This window comes from Myxocyprinus asiaticus, chromosome 16, assembly GCF_019703515.2.
Source record: "Myxocyprinus asiaticus isolate MX2 ecotype Aquarium Trade chromosome 16, UBuf_Myxa_2, whole genome shotgun sequence".
Classification (NCBI taxonomy): Eukaryota; Metazoa; Chordata; class Actinopteri; order Cypriniformes; family Catostomidae; genus Myxocyprinus; species Myxocyprinus asiaticus.
The window spans coordinates 9056395-9074268 of record NC_059359.1 but is presented as its reverse complement, the minus strand read 5'-3'; the positions used below and the strand labels follow the sequence as shown (position 1 = coordinate 9074268).

The following is a 17874-nucleotide window of genomic DNA, read 5'->3' as shown; positions in this document are numbered from 1 at the left end:
TTCTGTGAACAAATTAATCTCCATTGTGATTGGACCAGTCAATGTGAGCCCACTATGAACATTTTTCATATCAAATCTATTCACCCCACTTAAGAAAAACAATGAGTTTAATAGGGGCCTTTAACCCCTGCAACAGGGGAGCTTTTTACCCCAAATACTATCCTTTCACTTATTGGACAGTTATTAAATTTTTTTAAACTGAAAATGACAAATAAGTATTTTGTCTCAAAATTAATGTGATCATTTCCAGGATATTCCTTAGCAACATAAATGTACAACATTTATAAAAATATTAAATATTAGATAAAATTGCCTCAAAATCAACCATTACGCAATGATCTCATGGTAGAAGAAAAAATTGCAGATCATAGTGAAAAACAGGTGTTTATGAAAGTACTGAGGTAGTTTTTGATGCTATTAAGTGTTTTAGGAGAATATAAAATCAAAGGAGCCTTTTGCCCCGTTGTACCCTACTTACAGTAAATATCTATATAGACTAAATATATATATATATATATATATATATATATATATATATATATATATATATATATATATATATGTATGTATGGATTGATGGATGGATATATTGACAGACAGATAGATAGATAGATAGATAGATAGATAGATAGATAGATTGATTGATTGATTGATGGGTGGGGGTGGATGGTGGATGGATGGATAGATATATTGATGGGTGGATGGATAGACAGATGGACGGATGGATGGACGGACAGACAGATTGATGAATGGATGGACGGATGGATAGATAGATAGATAGATATGGGATTTTTGATCATTAGATTCGATAAAACGTACAATAGATTAAAAAAGAAATTGCACTTTTGTCAGAATACTAGGAGTATAGTAAGAGTTAGAGGCAGAAATGTTGAAGGTTTACATGAATTTTCATTTTCAGATATGGGAAAACAGTAGATCAGTTCGAACAGGCTGAAACACTGTGCAGAGAGTCTGGTGGATGCATCTTGAAAGCTCTTGGAGGAGTTAAGAAAAAGAGTCGGAAATTCGGACCTCTTTTGAAAACAGCCCAACCCAAGTTTGTATAATAACAGTATGTTGGCTTTGTCAGGACAGCACTATTTGGCAGAACACAAGCCTCCAGCAGTGCAGCAGCAGAACTCCAACTTGTCTTTATGTAAAACATATTTTCTAAATAAGCTCATATTTACTGTAGGTGTGTGTGTATCTGTGTTGGTGAGGAGAGAGGGGTTAAATATCTTGGGTGCATAGACAATCGGCTGCATGTTTTGCAACTCTCCATCACAAGCAGCTGCCATGAATTCATGAGGTAAAACTACAAGCACACATGATGACATCATCTCCAGAGTCCCACGACACAGAGAGAGTCCAGCACATTCCTGTTCAGGACACGAGCACCCATCCGGTCCCCTTGTGTGAACTCAAAGTTAGTACAGCAAACTTTCAAAACCTCATCTCTCTTTGTGTAGCACATTTTCTCAATTTATTGCCTAAATAAATTGCATGTGTAACCACTTTGTGTGTTCTCCTTTTGAATTGAGTTTCAAAGAGGACAAATACCAAAAAGTGAAACAAATGATGCACAGTAGAATCTGTAGAGTTCTCTGGAGTAGAGCATGCTCTTTGTAGGTGGGGTAAATATTTAAAAGCACCAGATAACAACTCTTACCACTACAATGTTTGTAAAAATGTCAAGCACAAAGATTGGGAAATACACAAAAACGGCGATTTAGCTATTTTAATTTAGGGGGATATAGGGTATATATACATTTCTGTGATAATGTATTCACCCTCATGTCTTTCCAAACATGTATTACAGTCTTTCTTCCATGTAATACAAAATGTTATTTTACCCAATGCTACTCTTTTCAATATAATGGCAATGAATGGTGGCCACAGATGTAAAGAATGATTTTCAGTGAATAATGACTTAAATTTCAGTCTGTTCCTCATATAAAGTCATCATATTGGCTTCAGAACATTTGAAATATAGCACACAGGTCTTATGGACAACTTTTATGGTGTTTTGTTGTCCTTTTTGACAGTCACGGTCCCCATTCACTTTGATTCCATGGAAAAGAACAGCCTTGATATTCTGCCTAACATCTTCTTCCATGTTCCACAGATGAAAGAGAGCCATATGTGTTGAACGACGAATGGGAGGGCAAGTAAATTATAAATTTTCATTTTTGGGTTAACTATTCCTTTTATGTCAAATGTATTTTACTTTATTCATTTAACATAATGTTTAATTAATAAAAGCAACACATGTCAGCTTCCATGAAATCCTTAGAAGTTTTTAGTAAGTTTTCAGTAAGACACAGAAAGATGTTTCAGACTGTGTGGTAAGGTGACCTACCACTGAACCAAACCTGAGGGTAGCATAATGTACTTCAGTGAAACCCTGTGGAAAAACTGAATGAGGCGTTTAGCAAACTAACTTTCAGACACAAACACTCAAACCTCAATAAGACATCACTGACCTGAAGGGAAGAGTTCTTACATCAGTATGTAGAGGAAAAAACATCAAAGGATTTAAAATATTTTATTGAATTTGATGGATATTTTTTTAGAACCATTTTAGACAAATGTTCCACAATAATGTTTTTTTACTCTAATGGCTCATCTTAAAAAGTGAGTTCACCCCAAAAATGAAAATTTGGTCATTTTTGTTCCAAACCTGTATAACTTTATTCTGAGGCATTGTATGTAAAAAAGATGCCAGGCTAACATTTTACCAATTAACTACTGTGTTTCACGGAAGAAATAAAGTCCTTGGCAGGGCCATAGCAAGGAACTTTCGGCCCCGTGACTTTATATTAGTCTGGGCCCCTTTCGTATAAAAAAAAAATATAGTTAAAAATGAGTTGTGTGCCCTCTTGGATATGGGTCCCTAGAATCATTACCACCTTTCACCCCATTAGCTATGGCCCTGCTTTCGAGTTTGGTGAGTAAATGACCGAATTGTATTGTTTGAATGAACTATCCCTCTTAGTTCAAAATGCTTCAGATCTAACTCTTGATTTAGACTGGTGGAAAATAAAAGAGTTTCGGTCTTATCTATCTGAATGAGTATTTAAAGGTGCACTAAGCGATTCCTGAGAAACACTTTGGATATTCAAACTCAACTGCAAAAACAAACACACCCCTCCCTTCAGTGCTCCTTTGGAAGCTCCGCCCCCCAAATTCATGCACGCGAAACGGTTTTACACACACCAGCTCCAGACATTCACATCTCTCCTGCTACTAAATCTAACATCACAACAACAGCATATATGGGTTCTGTGAAACATAGCAAAATGTATGTTTCCCACCTATCGAGAAGAAAAAGAGCAACTTCTGCATCCGTCTTCAAGCCTTTTACCTCTCTGAGGTCTCTCCACTGCTGAAAAGCCTCACCGATGTTGATGCGGCTCCTAGCCCTCGACTTATCATAATCTGTCTTTTTTAGTTTATGTTCGTCTGGCCTTTTTCTCTTGGTCTGTTTCTCAGCCATTTCTCAGTCCTCCCTGGGGTTTAGAAAGTTCAAATCAGCCAGATTTGCCATCGCTCTTCTAATCAATTTCCCTCATGCTCTGCCCCCACCCCCCATCCTGTGCACGTGCAAGAACCACCCCCTGTTGCTGATTGGCTGGAGTAGTGTTGTGTGGATCAGTCTGTTCCACTTTGTTTTTGTCCCATTTACAGAGCCAGGGCTGCGTACAAATACTAGATTTTTTTTTTTTTCAGCCCATCCACAGAATGGTCAGCTAGCAGACTGTGAGGAGATTTTTGCTGAATTTGACAAAAAGTGTATTGGATTAGAATTACTGAGTGCACCTTTAAGAAAGATGATAGCATACAGTTCATCTCCTGTGACAGACAGATTTAGTTATGGCTGTTAAAATTATCAGGAGGAGAGAGATGCCACCTGCTGCAGCTAGAGAAAACACACAGCCATGTTGGCTAACCTCACCGCTGATGTCACTGCTGATGTCATCCTACAGGTTCATTTTAGCTGGAGCAAAGGTGAGATGTGACATTTATTGTGAGAAATAATGACCATAAATGTTCAAGCCAAGACAGTAGGAGAGGGACTTTAAACAAGGAAGCAATAGTCTTTTGGGACCCAGACCCACCATTATGCTGTTTGGAACAAAACGTACTTTATTTCTTACTTTTTGGTGCAATTTATTAGGAATAATTCACTCTCTATATTTTAAAGCATTGGTTTTCTGTAAATTATCTTTGTACCAATATTATTAAATAAAATCAGGACATTTTGAAATCGTTAAAGGGTATGAAAAAATGTATAATTTTACTAGTATAGGAATTCACATAGATGAGACACAGGAAGTAAAAGGAAAAAAAAATGCAGATGCTTCATTAAAGTAGAGCAAAATCTGAAAGCTAATGTGTCAGTGAAACATCACATTAATCAACTAATATCATGCTCACAGGGATTTAAAATAGCATGATGTTGCAAATCTGATAGTAAATGATATCCCTGTGTACCAGAACAAAGGTCAGCTTTCAGCCTGTAATAGGCGCTGCAGAGCAAGAAACACATTTGGACCACTAAACCCCTGAGAATGTACAGTATCACACAGATTCTTGTGTTATGGTGTTCATTCTGTTTATGCTTTTCATATTCTCTCATAAATCCATCACTCTCTTCAAACCGTACCAGATTCATAATCCACAGGCATTAAGGAATATCTACAGAACTCATTTAGATCAACACTTTTGAAAGTTGTCAGGTCCTTATCATAGACTTTTTTATATAAGAATATCTGTATAAGAAAAAATATATGTGTTATGTTTAATTTAAGTATCAGCTTTGTCTCAAAATTTTAGGGGAAATAAAAGATTATAGAGCTATAAAATGTAACTAATTCTGATTATTTGGTCTTGGATGAATTTAAGAAAAATATTTTTGAGTTAATATATTTGATTATGAATATTTATGAATATTATGAATATTTGATTTTGACTTGGTATCTTGGTACCAAGATAGAGTGTGAGACATTGTGCAGTATGAGACATTGTCTAGGTTCCTCAGGTCTTTTTCTCAGCAGACAAATCTGAGAAGCAGGAGACTTCAAATTAGATATTAAATAGATCCCATTTTTTTATTTATTTATTTTTTGCCTACGGGGTGGTTTATAAAAGGTATCATCTTTGTCTCTCCTTTAGAAATAAACAATAGAGAAAATGAGGCCCAAGAGCTCCGCCCCCCTCTGTGCAGTACCTGCTCAGGTGCTTAAACAATAAAATGACTGTTCACTTTGATAAAGAGGCATTTTCTCCAGAGCATTAGTTGATGGCAGAGATCGCACACTGAAGGATTACTTCTCTTCAAAGATGATGAAATTTATACCAACAGCCTCTGCCACCTTAGTTGTTTGTTGGCTCTTGGTTTTTATAGGTAAGTAACATACTTAATACAGGTGAATTTGTTTAGAATTAATGTTATACATGCCTCAACACTAATTAAAAATAGCATGTTTATTTTCCATAAGAGACTACTGCATTGATGCTTGTTGTTGTTGTTGTTGTTTATTGTCTCTTAGAGTGAATGAATCCCAGTTTGTTGCAACCTAAATATTCTGGCACAATCAGTATATTGAATATAATAGCAATATCTTGTATACCATCGTGTGGTTTACACAATACTTGACAATGAAACAGTAATAAACAGTAATAAATTCACACAGCCTAACCAAACAATTCTGAAAGTGCCTGATTTTGATTCAAAGTAACTTAACTCTGAATTAAAATGTTACGTTAACAATCTATCAAAATCTGATTCAGGCGTGAACTCGGTCGATATCTCTGTGATGGGGTTCCCCAATCAAAGCACAGATGCCATGACTCCACACCCTTTAACTGCAGTTATCATGGACCTCAGAATCACTAACCGGATTTACAATGACTCACTGGCTGACCAGCAAGCAGTAGAGTATATAACATTGAGGCGAGAGGTAGAGGAACTGGTAAGGGTCTCTTTGAAATAAGTCTAATCTAAATAAACTGGTTTTATTTCAGTCACAAATAGAATTTAACACAACTCAGTGAACCTGGCTACATTATGTTACACCAATGAAAGTAATTTTTTATAGGAATAGTTCACTCAAAAATGAGAATTTTCTCATCTAACTCAATCTCATTCCATCCCAGATGTGTGACTTTTTTCTTCTGCTGAACACAAACGAAGATTTTTAGATGTATATCTCAGCTCTGTAGGTCCATACAATATATATGAATTTTGGCCAGAACTTTGAATGTCAAAAAAGCACATAAAGGCAGCATTAAAGTAATCCATATGACTCCAGTGGTTAAATCCATTGTTATAGAAGTGATACGATAGGTGTGAGAAAAAGATAAATGTTTAAGTCCTTTTTTACTAGCCCAGTGAATCACCAAAAATAAAACAAGAAGAATGTCGAAGTGGAGATTTACAGTAAAAAAGGACTTAAATATTGATCTGTCTCTCACCCACACCTATCATATCGCTTCTGAAGATATGGATTTAACCACTGGACTCTTATGGATTACTTTTATGGTGCCTTTATGTGCTTTTGGAGCTTAAAAGTTTGGTCACATTCACTTGCATTTTATGGACCAACAGAACTGAGACATTCTTCTAAAAATCTTTGATTGTGTTCAGCTGAAGAAAGAAAGTCATTCACATCTGGGATGGAATGAGGTTAAGTCAATGATGAGAGAATTTAAATTTTTGGGTGAACTATCCCTTAAAGGGTTAGATCAATTACACTGTACCACTTTTTACAGTATACATCATGGAATACCACTGTATTAGGGTGTTGCATTTTTAAGAAACCATCTTATATGATAGGAATGTTGAGCCTGTTGTATTTTCTCTTTTCTAGTTCTATGATATTTATGAACCCACTCCTTTGACATATCTGGGGATAAATGAGATGACCTTCAGGTTTGAAATCAGCTCTCATAAACTCAGATTTACATTCATGGATTTCAAGTATTTCATACTTTGTATAATCCAACTCTAACATGACACTCTTCACAAGGGTTTACTCCTGTCTGATCTTATGATTTCTTCTCTTGTAGTATTGGGTCTGTGATCGCCAGCTCTCGATTGCTGTTTGGGACTGCCATGCTCAATCCAGTCCTCGTGAGAAGCATCTATTTGTATGCGTACAAACAAATTCCATCGCCAACACTAGAGATTGACCTTGGCTTCGTTGAAAGTAAAATAACAGCAAAACAATTGTTGATTTCAGATCTGTAGTTCTTATTGTTATTAAACAAACCAGTACGTGACTGGTGTGTGACTTGATTTTACATGTAGGGTTAAAGCTGAAGTGTGTCATATCTGCGCCACTAGCGCCACCGAACGGAATAGCAAAAATAAACATGGTTTTCAAAGTTTTCAAAGTTCAATTTTGCTTTACAAATTCACCCTCGTCTGCTGTTGATCGAACAAAAAGATAGTCCCGCCCTAAAGTCATATCAGTGGTTGAGTCAATGTTGTTTTGTCAGGGTGGATGGGTCGCTCAAAACAAAGAGAGGATTTTTATAGCGCCACAGAGACATAATGTTTACAGTTTTCAAGGAAATCAGCCTACGAATGGCTTACTTATAGTTGTCTCTGCATATTAAGCTGGGATATGAGAAAGTATTTAACACAAATTACACACTTCAGATTTAAAAGTTAAAGGTGAAGTGTGTAATTTCAGCGCCACTAGTGGCATCAAAGACAACCCTCCTTGTCTCTCATGTTTGGACAAACAGATTGTCCCACCCCATTCTCATGCCATTGGTAGAGCCAATGTTGCTATGTAGGGCCAAGTTGTGCATGAAAATCCTTTTGGTGGTGCTAGTGGCACAGAAATTACACGCTTAACCTTGACAAAGAAATTATCATCTTAGACATTTACTTACTTAGTGGAAAAAAAAAACACATTATCATCAGTTCATCTAAACTCACTACCTTCTCACTCACAGATGAACTACCAGCTCAAGAACCATTTGAAGAACAGGGGCCCACTAGCAGACCACCATCAACACCACACACAGAAAAACCCCTTTTGACCACGCTTTCCATGGCCACGCCCCTTACTTCCACTCCTGACATCAGAACAGACACTCCATCCCTCGCCAGCCGCGATCCAACCACACACTCCCCCAGCATGACCAACTCCTTCCTGTTGGGCTCCAGTGCTGATGTCGGAAACACCACACATTCTCTCTCCTCCATTTCTCAAAGCCCCACCTCCACACACCTTAACAACACCACAATGCACCCAAACATGAGCAATACAAGCTCCTTCTTTGCAGCCCCCAATGAAAACACCACTGAAGCCTTCAATAGCACCATCACTGCAGCCCAAAATGGCACCACCATTGCAGCCCCCAATGATACCACCACTGCAGCCTTCAATGGAACCATGACTGCAGCTCCAAATGGCACCACCACTGCAGCCTTCAACAGTACCACCACTGAAGCCTCCAATGGAACCACCATTACAGCCCCCAACAGCACTACTGCTGAATCTCCCAATGGCACCACCACTGCACCCAGCAGCACCCTTCCCTCTATCCACAGCACATCTGATATGAACTCTACAATCAGGTCCACTCCATTTACAACAATACAACCTCCAAAGACCACAGTTGTGAGTCAGTCACCTACCACAGCCACTGCTTGGGTGCCTAGCTGGGGCATTGCCCTCTTAGTATTGGCAGCTGTCAGTCTCTTCCTCCTCATCATCCTCCTCATCGTTGTGGTGAGTGATCGAGTGTGCAGGATGACTGTAATTGGGTTTTTTTTTTTAAAATAAGGTAGCAATAATGTACTTTGGTCTAATATTGGGTGAAGTACTTTGTGAAATATAAGTTCAACAGTATATTTACTTGTAAAAAAATAAAATAATTGCTCCCCAATTTGGTATGCCCAATTCCCAATGCGCTCTAAGTTCTCGTGGTGGCGTAGTGACTCGCCTCAATCTGGGTGGCGGAGGACGAATCTCAATTGCCTATATATATATATATATACACAGTACTGTACTTGGATATTCCATGTTACTAAATGATAACCATATTCATATACAATGCTATTTACACAGCATTCCAAGGTACTTCAAAGAATATTACAGTATTACCATGGCACATGTCCAAAAACATAACATTACAATGATGATTTTGGCACTTTTTTGTAAGTGATATGACAATTACTGTTAAATGAAAATGGTGTAATTGTTGAAATAATAAAGTCAAATAACTGTATGCGGATATGCTCTTCCTCTCAGGTGGTGCTCAGGTGCAAAAGGCCGATCCGAAGAGGTTTCGTTAATGAACCTGATGAGTTAAACCCTCCCATGTACTTCAATCCAGATATATCCATGTACTCAACGCACAGCACATTAGATACGGCCAATGGCAAACAAGTGGTGAGTTACTTTTTATAAGAGGGTTAGGTTAGGGTTAGGGTTAGGTTCAGGTTAGGCTAGGGTTAGGGTGGTTCCCAACCCTGTTCCTGGAGGCCCCCCAACACTACACATTTTGGATATCTCCCTAATCAAACACACCTGATTCAACTCATCAGTTCAATAGTGGAGACTCCAAAACCTGAAATTGTTGTGTCAGAAAAGGGAGATATACAAAATGTGCCATGTTGGGGGGCCTCCAGGAACAGGGTTGGGAACCAAAAAGATCATTAAAAAAGACTTAGGAAAAACTGATAAACTTAAGTTATAAAGAAACTTACCAAATGTAATGTAAAAACTTGCTTAAAAGAATCCAGCATTTCAACCTATTCTCAAAATTAGGGTTAGGTGGTAAAAACGTGGAGGTTGTTATTTCAGTATATAAGATCTCTGTTGGTATTTCAAAGGCCCCATTATCACCTGGTATTACGATGTGTCTCGGGTGATCCGATCACATATGGTCTGGCGAGACACATCACTGTTTACACCTGGTCACTTAAATGCGTCTCCTGTGATCACTTGTGTTCGGATTTTGAGGGGAGGGTCTCTGTTTCATGAAGACTTACATCAATCACTATTTCAGTATGTTACTGCATGATAATAAAGCGCAACAAAGTCAGAAAAGCGCAAAAAAAACGGCGCACTGTTTCTCCCAGATGTGGTTGAAATTTAAGTTAAGGACAAGTGCAACATGTCAAGCAGAATTATCTGTTATTTTAGTGTATTACCTGTATTAAAGGACCTTCAGGTGTTCGTGCTTCTCATCTGTGTTTGATAACAGACACACTTAAGAAGATCCGTGAAGTTCTCATGATTGTGTATGTATCTGCTTTTTAAGATTTTCAGATCGGATGGTTATTTCCTTTTAAAGCCGCTCGTAACCGGCAAAGTTTAAACTCTTGTTTTAGCACAGCGGTTGATTGACAGGTGAGGGGCAGTGCTTCACTGATGCCGGGACTCATACAGGACAGATTAGTGTTTCCACCTCAAATGTGATGCGGTCACATGTGTTTATGACCACATTCGTATGTGGTTTTTGTGATCCGATTACAAAGCGTTTTAGACCCCGTTTAGACCTGTATTTAGGGCTGACCACATGTGATCGGATCACCCCAAACGCATCTTAATACCAGGTGGAAACGGGGTCAAAGTGTTTTAAAGATTGTGTCCCCATTTCCCATTTGTCGGAAAAACTGACTGCCCCACCCAAAGCTCACACCATTGGTTGTGTCAGTGTTGCTTTGTCAGGCAGGTTGGGATGCCTAAACAAACAGAGCAAAGAATTTTCTGGGAAATAAACCAACAAATTGCTTTCTTATGCAATAGTTGTCTCTGCATATTAATCTGGGATAAAAGAAAGTATTCCAAAATCACAAAAATGACACACTTCACCTTTAACTTAAGAATTTGAATTGCTGCTGCATTTTGGCAGGAAAAAGATGGGGTTTTTAGGAGGGCTCTGCAAGTCTTCACCACCACCACCACCATCTCTGTCCATGTAAAACACAGACATCACAATCACAGATCAGAACTAGGGAAAATTGGCTACTGTTACAAAGCACTCCAGCATCCCAGCCACCTGCACAGGCTCCTCTTTGTGCGGCTCTGACTGGGAAACCTGAAGCGTGGGAAACTCGACTCCCGTTCAGAGACTGTGAGGCCTCCAACTGCATCTCCTCCACTGTCCAGTAGCCACAGCGTCACCGCTCACAATGCCCTGCCTACATTAAAACAATAACTAGAGCTTGGAGAGAAAGACTTATACTCTCAATCTAACCCTCACCGAGGACTCCAGGGCTGAATTCATCTGAGCAGCAGGTTTTGGTCAAAAGCAGAGTACAGAGTGATTTACTGTCTGCTGAAGAATGAAACGGAGCAGCAAATTTTTTAGGGGGTTAATATTTTAATGAATTTATTTATTGGCATTTTTATTTACTAGCTGTTAATAGGCCTACAATTCAGAGTAATGATAAAAAGAGAATGAAATCTCTACAATAAGATTATTCATAAGAGAGCTGGAACACATCACATGTTACACAATGACATTAATCTTTCCTTGTCTATGTGTAAATCATATATGTCATAGTATACTAACGTTAACTGACTCTGCATCAACAGGATGTCAGAGAAAAACCTCCGAAAAACCGGACCGGGATGTATGTGGTGAACAAATGAAGGACACAGGTATAGTAACAAACATATCTGCAGCTGTTAGAATGGCACATTTCAGTAACAAACACACTAAAGCTCACTTATTTTCATCATTCAGATTCTCTGACTCTGCCCTCACCCCTCTTGTAAAATGAGGCATGAGGAAACCTTTAGTTGGAAGACAAACTGTCATGAAACCAGCACGGCGCTGCAGGACAGGGATCGATGGATATGATTTTGCCATTAAATACACTTTTTATGTAGAATTTATTTTCCTAAACTTTGCACAAGACCTCAGTGTACTTTGTAACTATATACATTTTTCTTATAAGAATATTAACAGTGATTTAGTCAAATTAAAATGAGTTTCTGAAATCGGTGGAGGAATGTTGTCATTTAAGTCAACAATCAGAGCTGAAATGAGTCACTAAACAATACATTTACATTTATGCATTCTGTAACGCATTTCTCCAAAGTGACTTGCGCTGGTGAACACAGCTCTGAGAAAGAGCACAAATATGTGGCTCATGTTTCTACACACTACCTAAGTGCATCAGTTATCAGGTGACAAACTCAGTGTGGAACAAAACTAAATGAACAACACAGCCATAACAGGAGTTCTGTGTTATGTCAGGTTGAATTACACTTAAAAGCAAAGAGGAAAAAAAATGTGCTAGACACGTTCCTGGTGGAGAAAGAAAAATATGGAGTATTGAACAATATGAACAAACATCTGACAGAAAGAGTGAGGCTGATAGAATGCTCTGATAATCTCTTTGTGGTAGAATGTAATCTGTGAAGATATTTTATTTTTCCTCACGGTTTGACGTCTATTCAATCTGACCCTTACTTAGCAACGCTGGAGCTAGATTTCATAACAGCTAAAACAATATAGAACTGTTTAATTGTATGACACATTTATCTAAACTTGTGCAATTACTCTGTCAGGATTGATAAAGTTTAATAAATTATGCTTTTTTTTTTTTATCACCAAATGCTAGTCTAGACAACACATTTCAGCTCAGTCATTGTGCAAATATAATTTTCCATTTCATTGTTAAGAACCACACACAAGGAGCGTGAAGGATTGTAACTCTTGACACATGTACATACACTTCAAGTCAAAAATTTGGACAAACTTGATAGAATTTGTGTATGTTATGATCTTAAAAAGCTTGTGACTTCATTTGTGTTAGGAAGGCTCTATCTGTTTTGTTAGAGGTGCACCAAGTAAAATTTGTTTGTTTCGCTGACCTATACAACAATATTTATAGATGCAAAAATTCAATATGTCCATATGTATAATAAAACAGCTTTTTCTTGGCAACTGACATGAATGGAGTCTTCATCTCACGTGGTTGTAATAGCCTAATAACAACATAAAGTATAAGTACTTTTTATTTGTTTAGGTGTAAAATGATTGAACCCTTTAAGCTCCAAGGGAGTTTTTAAAGATTTTCTGTGTTAGTGGCATACCCAAAATTAAAGGCTTATAAAAACAAATTTTGAACTATTTTTGGTAAAGAAAACTTTTCACATTTTTTAATGATATAGATTATGATACATTTTCGGAGTAAGAAACTGCTAAAAAAAATCATATTAAACTTTTAAAAATGTTCTTTTCTTTTCTTATTTTTCTGATTTTACATTATATATCTCAGGGTGTAAATAAGGAAACTCCAAAAAAATCATGTCACCTATTACTAAGTAAAATTTTGTGTTGATACTACAAAAAAATCAAAACTTATAGCATTACAAATATAACTTATCCAAGTGTCCAAAAATGCCTCCAAATGTCCAAAAGCCTCTCCAAACAAATAAAACATAATAATTCTACATAAGAACTAATTACACATGCAAATAAAACGACTAAAGGTATGCTCTCTCTCCAAAGCATGCAGGCATGAGAAAGGAGATCTCATTCAGTTCCATTTTGTGTCATTTGAGCGATCACTGTGTCTGCGTCATGTACTTGGTGCCATCTCCTGGTGGCCATATGTAATTAGAGTGAACAGTCCTCTCTGCCCATATTTGGATGACTTCCACCTCTGGTTGCAGCTATCTGAATCCTAATACATTTGGTTTAGCGTCCCATGACACTGAACAACATACTACATAGTTTCCAACTAAGTCATCTAGTCCAGGAAAGCTAACGTGTTTTAAGCCAGATAACACATTATGTGCTGTGTGCACATTCTGCTTCGTGTGGATTATCTAATGATCTATGCATCTGATTACATTATGTGCAGGATCGTTTAAAAAAAAAGAAAACGCCTTCTTTAAGTAATGGTCTGTGATATTTTATTTTCCTGTTTATTTTTCGTATAAATACGAAAAATAAGTATATGTCAAAGACATATACTTATCTATAACTTGCTTTGTGAGTAAAACAAATAGGCTGTTCAGTAGTTGTATGTTCATGTAATCTTGTATAGAAGAGGTAAACTTGAACGGGAAAGGTGAGATTAAAAGTTGGCTCACGCTGCGTTCGAAAGGGATGGCTCACACTGCGATTCGAAAGGGAGACTGCTCTAAAGAGAGATTGGTTTAGCTCGTGGCATTCAAATGGGTAAGCCCAGCATGCACTTGAACAGGGGTCCCCTCTGCATCCAAAATGGAAAGGCCCTTCCATTGCCTCGATAGAGGGAGCCTGAGATACGAGAACGTGGATGAGCTTGCGTGGCATTTGATCGAAAGGGGCTACGCTGTGATTCGAAATGAGACCTTCATTAAGCATAAAAGTGGATGGACTCATGACATCTGAACGGGGAAAATGAGAACGAGTTGGCTCACGCTGCATTCGAAAGGGAGGGCTCACACTGCGATTCGAATGGGAGTCTGCCGTAAAGAGAGAGTTGTTTGGCCCACACCATTCGAACAGGTAAGCCCAGCATGCATCCGAACGTGGGTCCACTCTGCATCTGAATGGAAAAGCCCACTCAGCGCTTCGAAAGGGGGAGCCCGCTATACATGTGAACTTGGGTGGACTCTACGCTGCATTCAAACGGGAGGGCTCTTACTGCAATTCGAATGGGAGGACCCTGGTTTAAAATATATATACTGTATAAACTGGCGGCCAAAAGTTTGGAATAATGTACAGATTTTGCTGTTTACTTTAATTCACCAAAGTGGCATTCGTCTGATCACAAAGTATAGTCAGGACATTACTGATGTAGAAAATAACACCATCACTATTTGAAAAAAGTCATTTTTGGTCAAATCTAGACAGGCCCCATTTACAGCAGCCATCACTTCAACACCTAATCCTTGAGTAATCATACTAAATTGCTAATTTGGTACTAGAAAATCACTTGCCATTATATCAAACACAGTTGAAAGCTATTTAAATGAAGCTTAACATTGTCTTTGTGTTTGTTTTTGAGTTGCCACAGTATGCAATAGACTGGCATGTCTTAAGGTCAATATTAGGTCAAAAATGGCAAAAAAGAAACTTGTCAGTCAATCATTGTTTTGAGGAATGAAGGTCATACAATTCTTGAAATTGCCAAAAAACTGAAGATTTCATACAAAAGTGTACACAACAGTCTTCAAAGACAAAGGACAACTGGCTCAAACAAGGACAGAAAGAGATGTGGAAGGCAAGATGTACAACTAAACAAGAGGATAAGTACATCAGAGTCTCTAGTTTGAGAAATACAGGTGCATCTCAATAAATTAGAATGTCGTGGAAAAGTTCATTTATTTCAGTAATTCAACTCAAATTGTGAAACTCGTGTATTAAATAAATTCAATGCACACAGACTGAAGTAGTTTAAGTCTTTGGTTCTTTTAATTGTGATGATTTTGGCTCACATTTAACAAAAACCCACCAATTCTCTATCTCAACAAATTAGAATACATCATAAGACCAATAAAAAAAACATTTTTAGTGAATTGTTGGCCTTCTGGAAAGTATGTTCATTTACTGTATATGTACTCAATACTTGGTAGGGGCTCCTTTTGCTTTAATTACTGCCTCAATTTGGCGTGGCATGGAGGTGATCAGTTTGTGGCACTGCTGAGGTGGTATGGAAGCCCAGGTTTCTTTGACAGTGGCCTTCAGCTCATCTGCATTTTTTGGTCTCTTGTTTCTCATTTTCCTCTTGACAATACCCCATAGATTCTCTATGGGGTTCAGGTCTGGTGAGTTTGCTGGCCAGTCAAGCACACCAACACCATGGTCATTTAACCAACTTTTGGTGCTTTTGGCAGTGTGGGCAGGTGCCAAATCCTGCTGGAAAATGAAATCAGCATCTTTAAAAAGCTGGTCAGCAGAAAGAAGCATGAAGTGCTCCAAAATTTCTTGGTAAACGGGTGCAGTGCCTTTGGTTTTCAAAAAACACAATGGACCAACACCAGCAGATGACATTGCACCCCAAATCATCACAGACTGTGGAAACTTAACACTGGACTTCAAGCAACTTGGGCTATGAGCTTCTCCACCCTTCCTCCAGACTCTAGGACCTTGGTTTCCAAATGAAATACAAAACTTGCTCTATTCTGAAAAGAGGACTTTGGAACACTGGGCAACAGTCCAGTTCTTCTTCTCCTTAGCCCAGGTAAGACGCCTCTGACGTTGTCTGTGGTTCAGGAGTGGCTTAACAAGAGGAATACGACAACTGTAGCCAAATTCCTTGACATGTCTGTGTGTGGTGGCTCTTGATGCCTTGACCCCAGCCTCAGTCCATTCCTTGTGAAGTTCACCCTAATTCTTGAATTGATTTTGCTGGACAATCATAAGGCTGCGGTTCTCTCGGTTGGTTGTGCATCTTTTTCTTCAACACTTTTTCCTTCCACTCAACTTTCTGTTAACATGCTTGGATACAGCACTCTGTGAACAGCCAGCTTCTTTGGCAATGAATGTTTGTGGCTTACCCTCCTTGTGAAGGGTGTCAATGATTGTCTTCTGGACAACTGTCAGATCAGCAGTCTTCCCCATGATTGTGTAGCCTAGTGAACCAAACTGAGAGACCATTTCGAAGGCTCAGGAAACCTTTGCAGGTGTTTTGAGTTGATTAGCTGACTGGCATGTCACCATATTCTAATTTTTTGAGATAGTGAATTGGTGGGTTTTTGTTAAATGTGAGCCAAAATCATCACAATTAAAAGAACCAAAGACTTAAACTACTTCAGTCTGTGTGCATTTAATTTATTTAATACACGAGTTGAATTACTGAAATAAATGAACTTTTCCACGACATTCTAATTTATTGAGATGCACCTGTAGATGCCTCACATGTCCTCAGCTGACAGCTTCATTGAATTCTACCCGCTCAACACCAGTTTCATGTACAACAGTAAAGAGAAGACTCAGGGGTGCAGGCCTTATGGGAAAAATTGCAAAGAAAAAGCCACTTTTGAAACAGAAAAACAAAAAGAAAAGGTTAGAGTGGGCAAAGAAACAGGCATTGGACAACAGATAATTGGAAAAGTGTGTTATGGATCTTAACCATATTGAGTATTTGTGGGATCAGCTAGACTGTACGGTGCGTGAGAAGTGCCCGACAAGACAGCCACATCTATGGCAAGTGCTACAGGAAGCGTGGGGTGAAATATCACCTGAGTATCTGGACAAACTGACAGCTAGAGCTGTCATTGCTGCACATGGTGGATTTTGTTATGAGAACTCTTTGAAGTAGTTTAAGAAGTTCTGAACATGTTTTTCAAATTGTAATAGTAATTTTTCCATGTTATTAATGTCCTGACTATACACTGTCATCAGCTGAATGCCACTTTGTTGAATAAAAGTACCATTTTCTTTCCATAAGAGCAAAATCTGTACATTATTCCAAACTTTTGGCTGCCAGTGTATGTGCATGCACACATACACATACATACATGCATACGCATAAACGCACACGCATGCACACACACACACATGCACGTATCCGTATGAACACCCGCGCAAAGAAATACATACGCATACGTACATGTACACAAGCGCGCATGTGCACGAAGGATGTAGCGAGACGGTGGCAGGAGGTGACATGAGTGATAGAGACAGGTGGTACTGATAAGGGGAATAGCTGATTAGTGAATGATGAGCTTTCCTGATGTGGAAAAGATTGGATCTGATGTAGCTGTGATATGCGTCTGAGGATCAACGACTGAGAGATTGAATTTGTTGTTTTGATAAACCTTTTTGGACAGATGTGGTTGCTGTGCTGATACGGAATGAATGACTGGAATAAAATTTGGCCGGGATGCCAGATCGGAGGAGTACTGATTTGAGGTGCTTTTGATCTGAGAAGGTGGGATAAATGTTGAGATCGAA

At 38.4% G+C, this 17874-nt stretch overlaps 1 protein-coding gene across 1 annotated transcript; it reads left to right on the top strand.

The window, feature by feature from the left end:
• The first annotated feature begins 5265 nt into the window (after positions 1-5265).
• LOC127454198 (mucin-3A-like) lies at positions 5266-16629 on the top strand. The gene is made up of 8 exons (XM_051721240.1): positions 5266-5407; positions 5794-5975; positions 6873-6934; positions 7072-7211; positions 7969-8750; positions 9273-9413; positions 11568-11633; positions 11719-16629. Exons 1-7 carry the CDS (start codon positions 5344-5346, stop codon positions 11622-11624), a joined length of 1428 nt encoding a protein of 475 aa, XP_051577200.1. The 5' UTR covers positions 5266-5343; the 3' UTR covers positions 11625-11633; positions 11719-16629.
• Positions 16630-17874: the final 1245 nt, after the last annotated feature.

Bases quoted from the DNA above. Each gene is read 5' to 3' on its own strand.
- LOC127454198 (XM_051721240.1), top strand. From the start codon at position 5,344: ATGATGAAATTTATACCAACAGCCTCTGCCACCTTAGTTGTTTGTTGG. The intron at 6,935-7,071 runs GTTTGAAATCAG...CTTCTCTTGTAG, and splicing joins ATAAATGAGATGACCTTCAG to TATTGGGTCTGTGATCGCCA. The intron at 8,751-9,272 runs GTGAGTGATCGA...TCTTCCTCTCAG, and splicing joins TCATCCTCCTCATCGTTGTG to GTGGTGCTCAGGTGCAAAAG.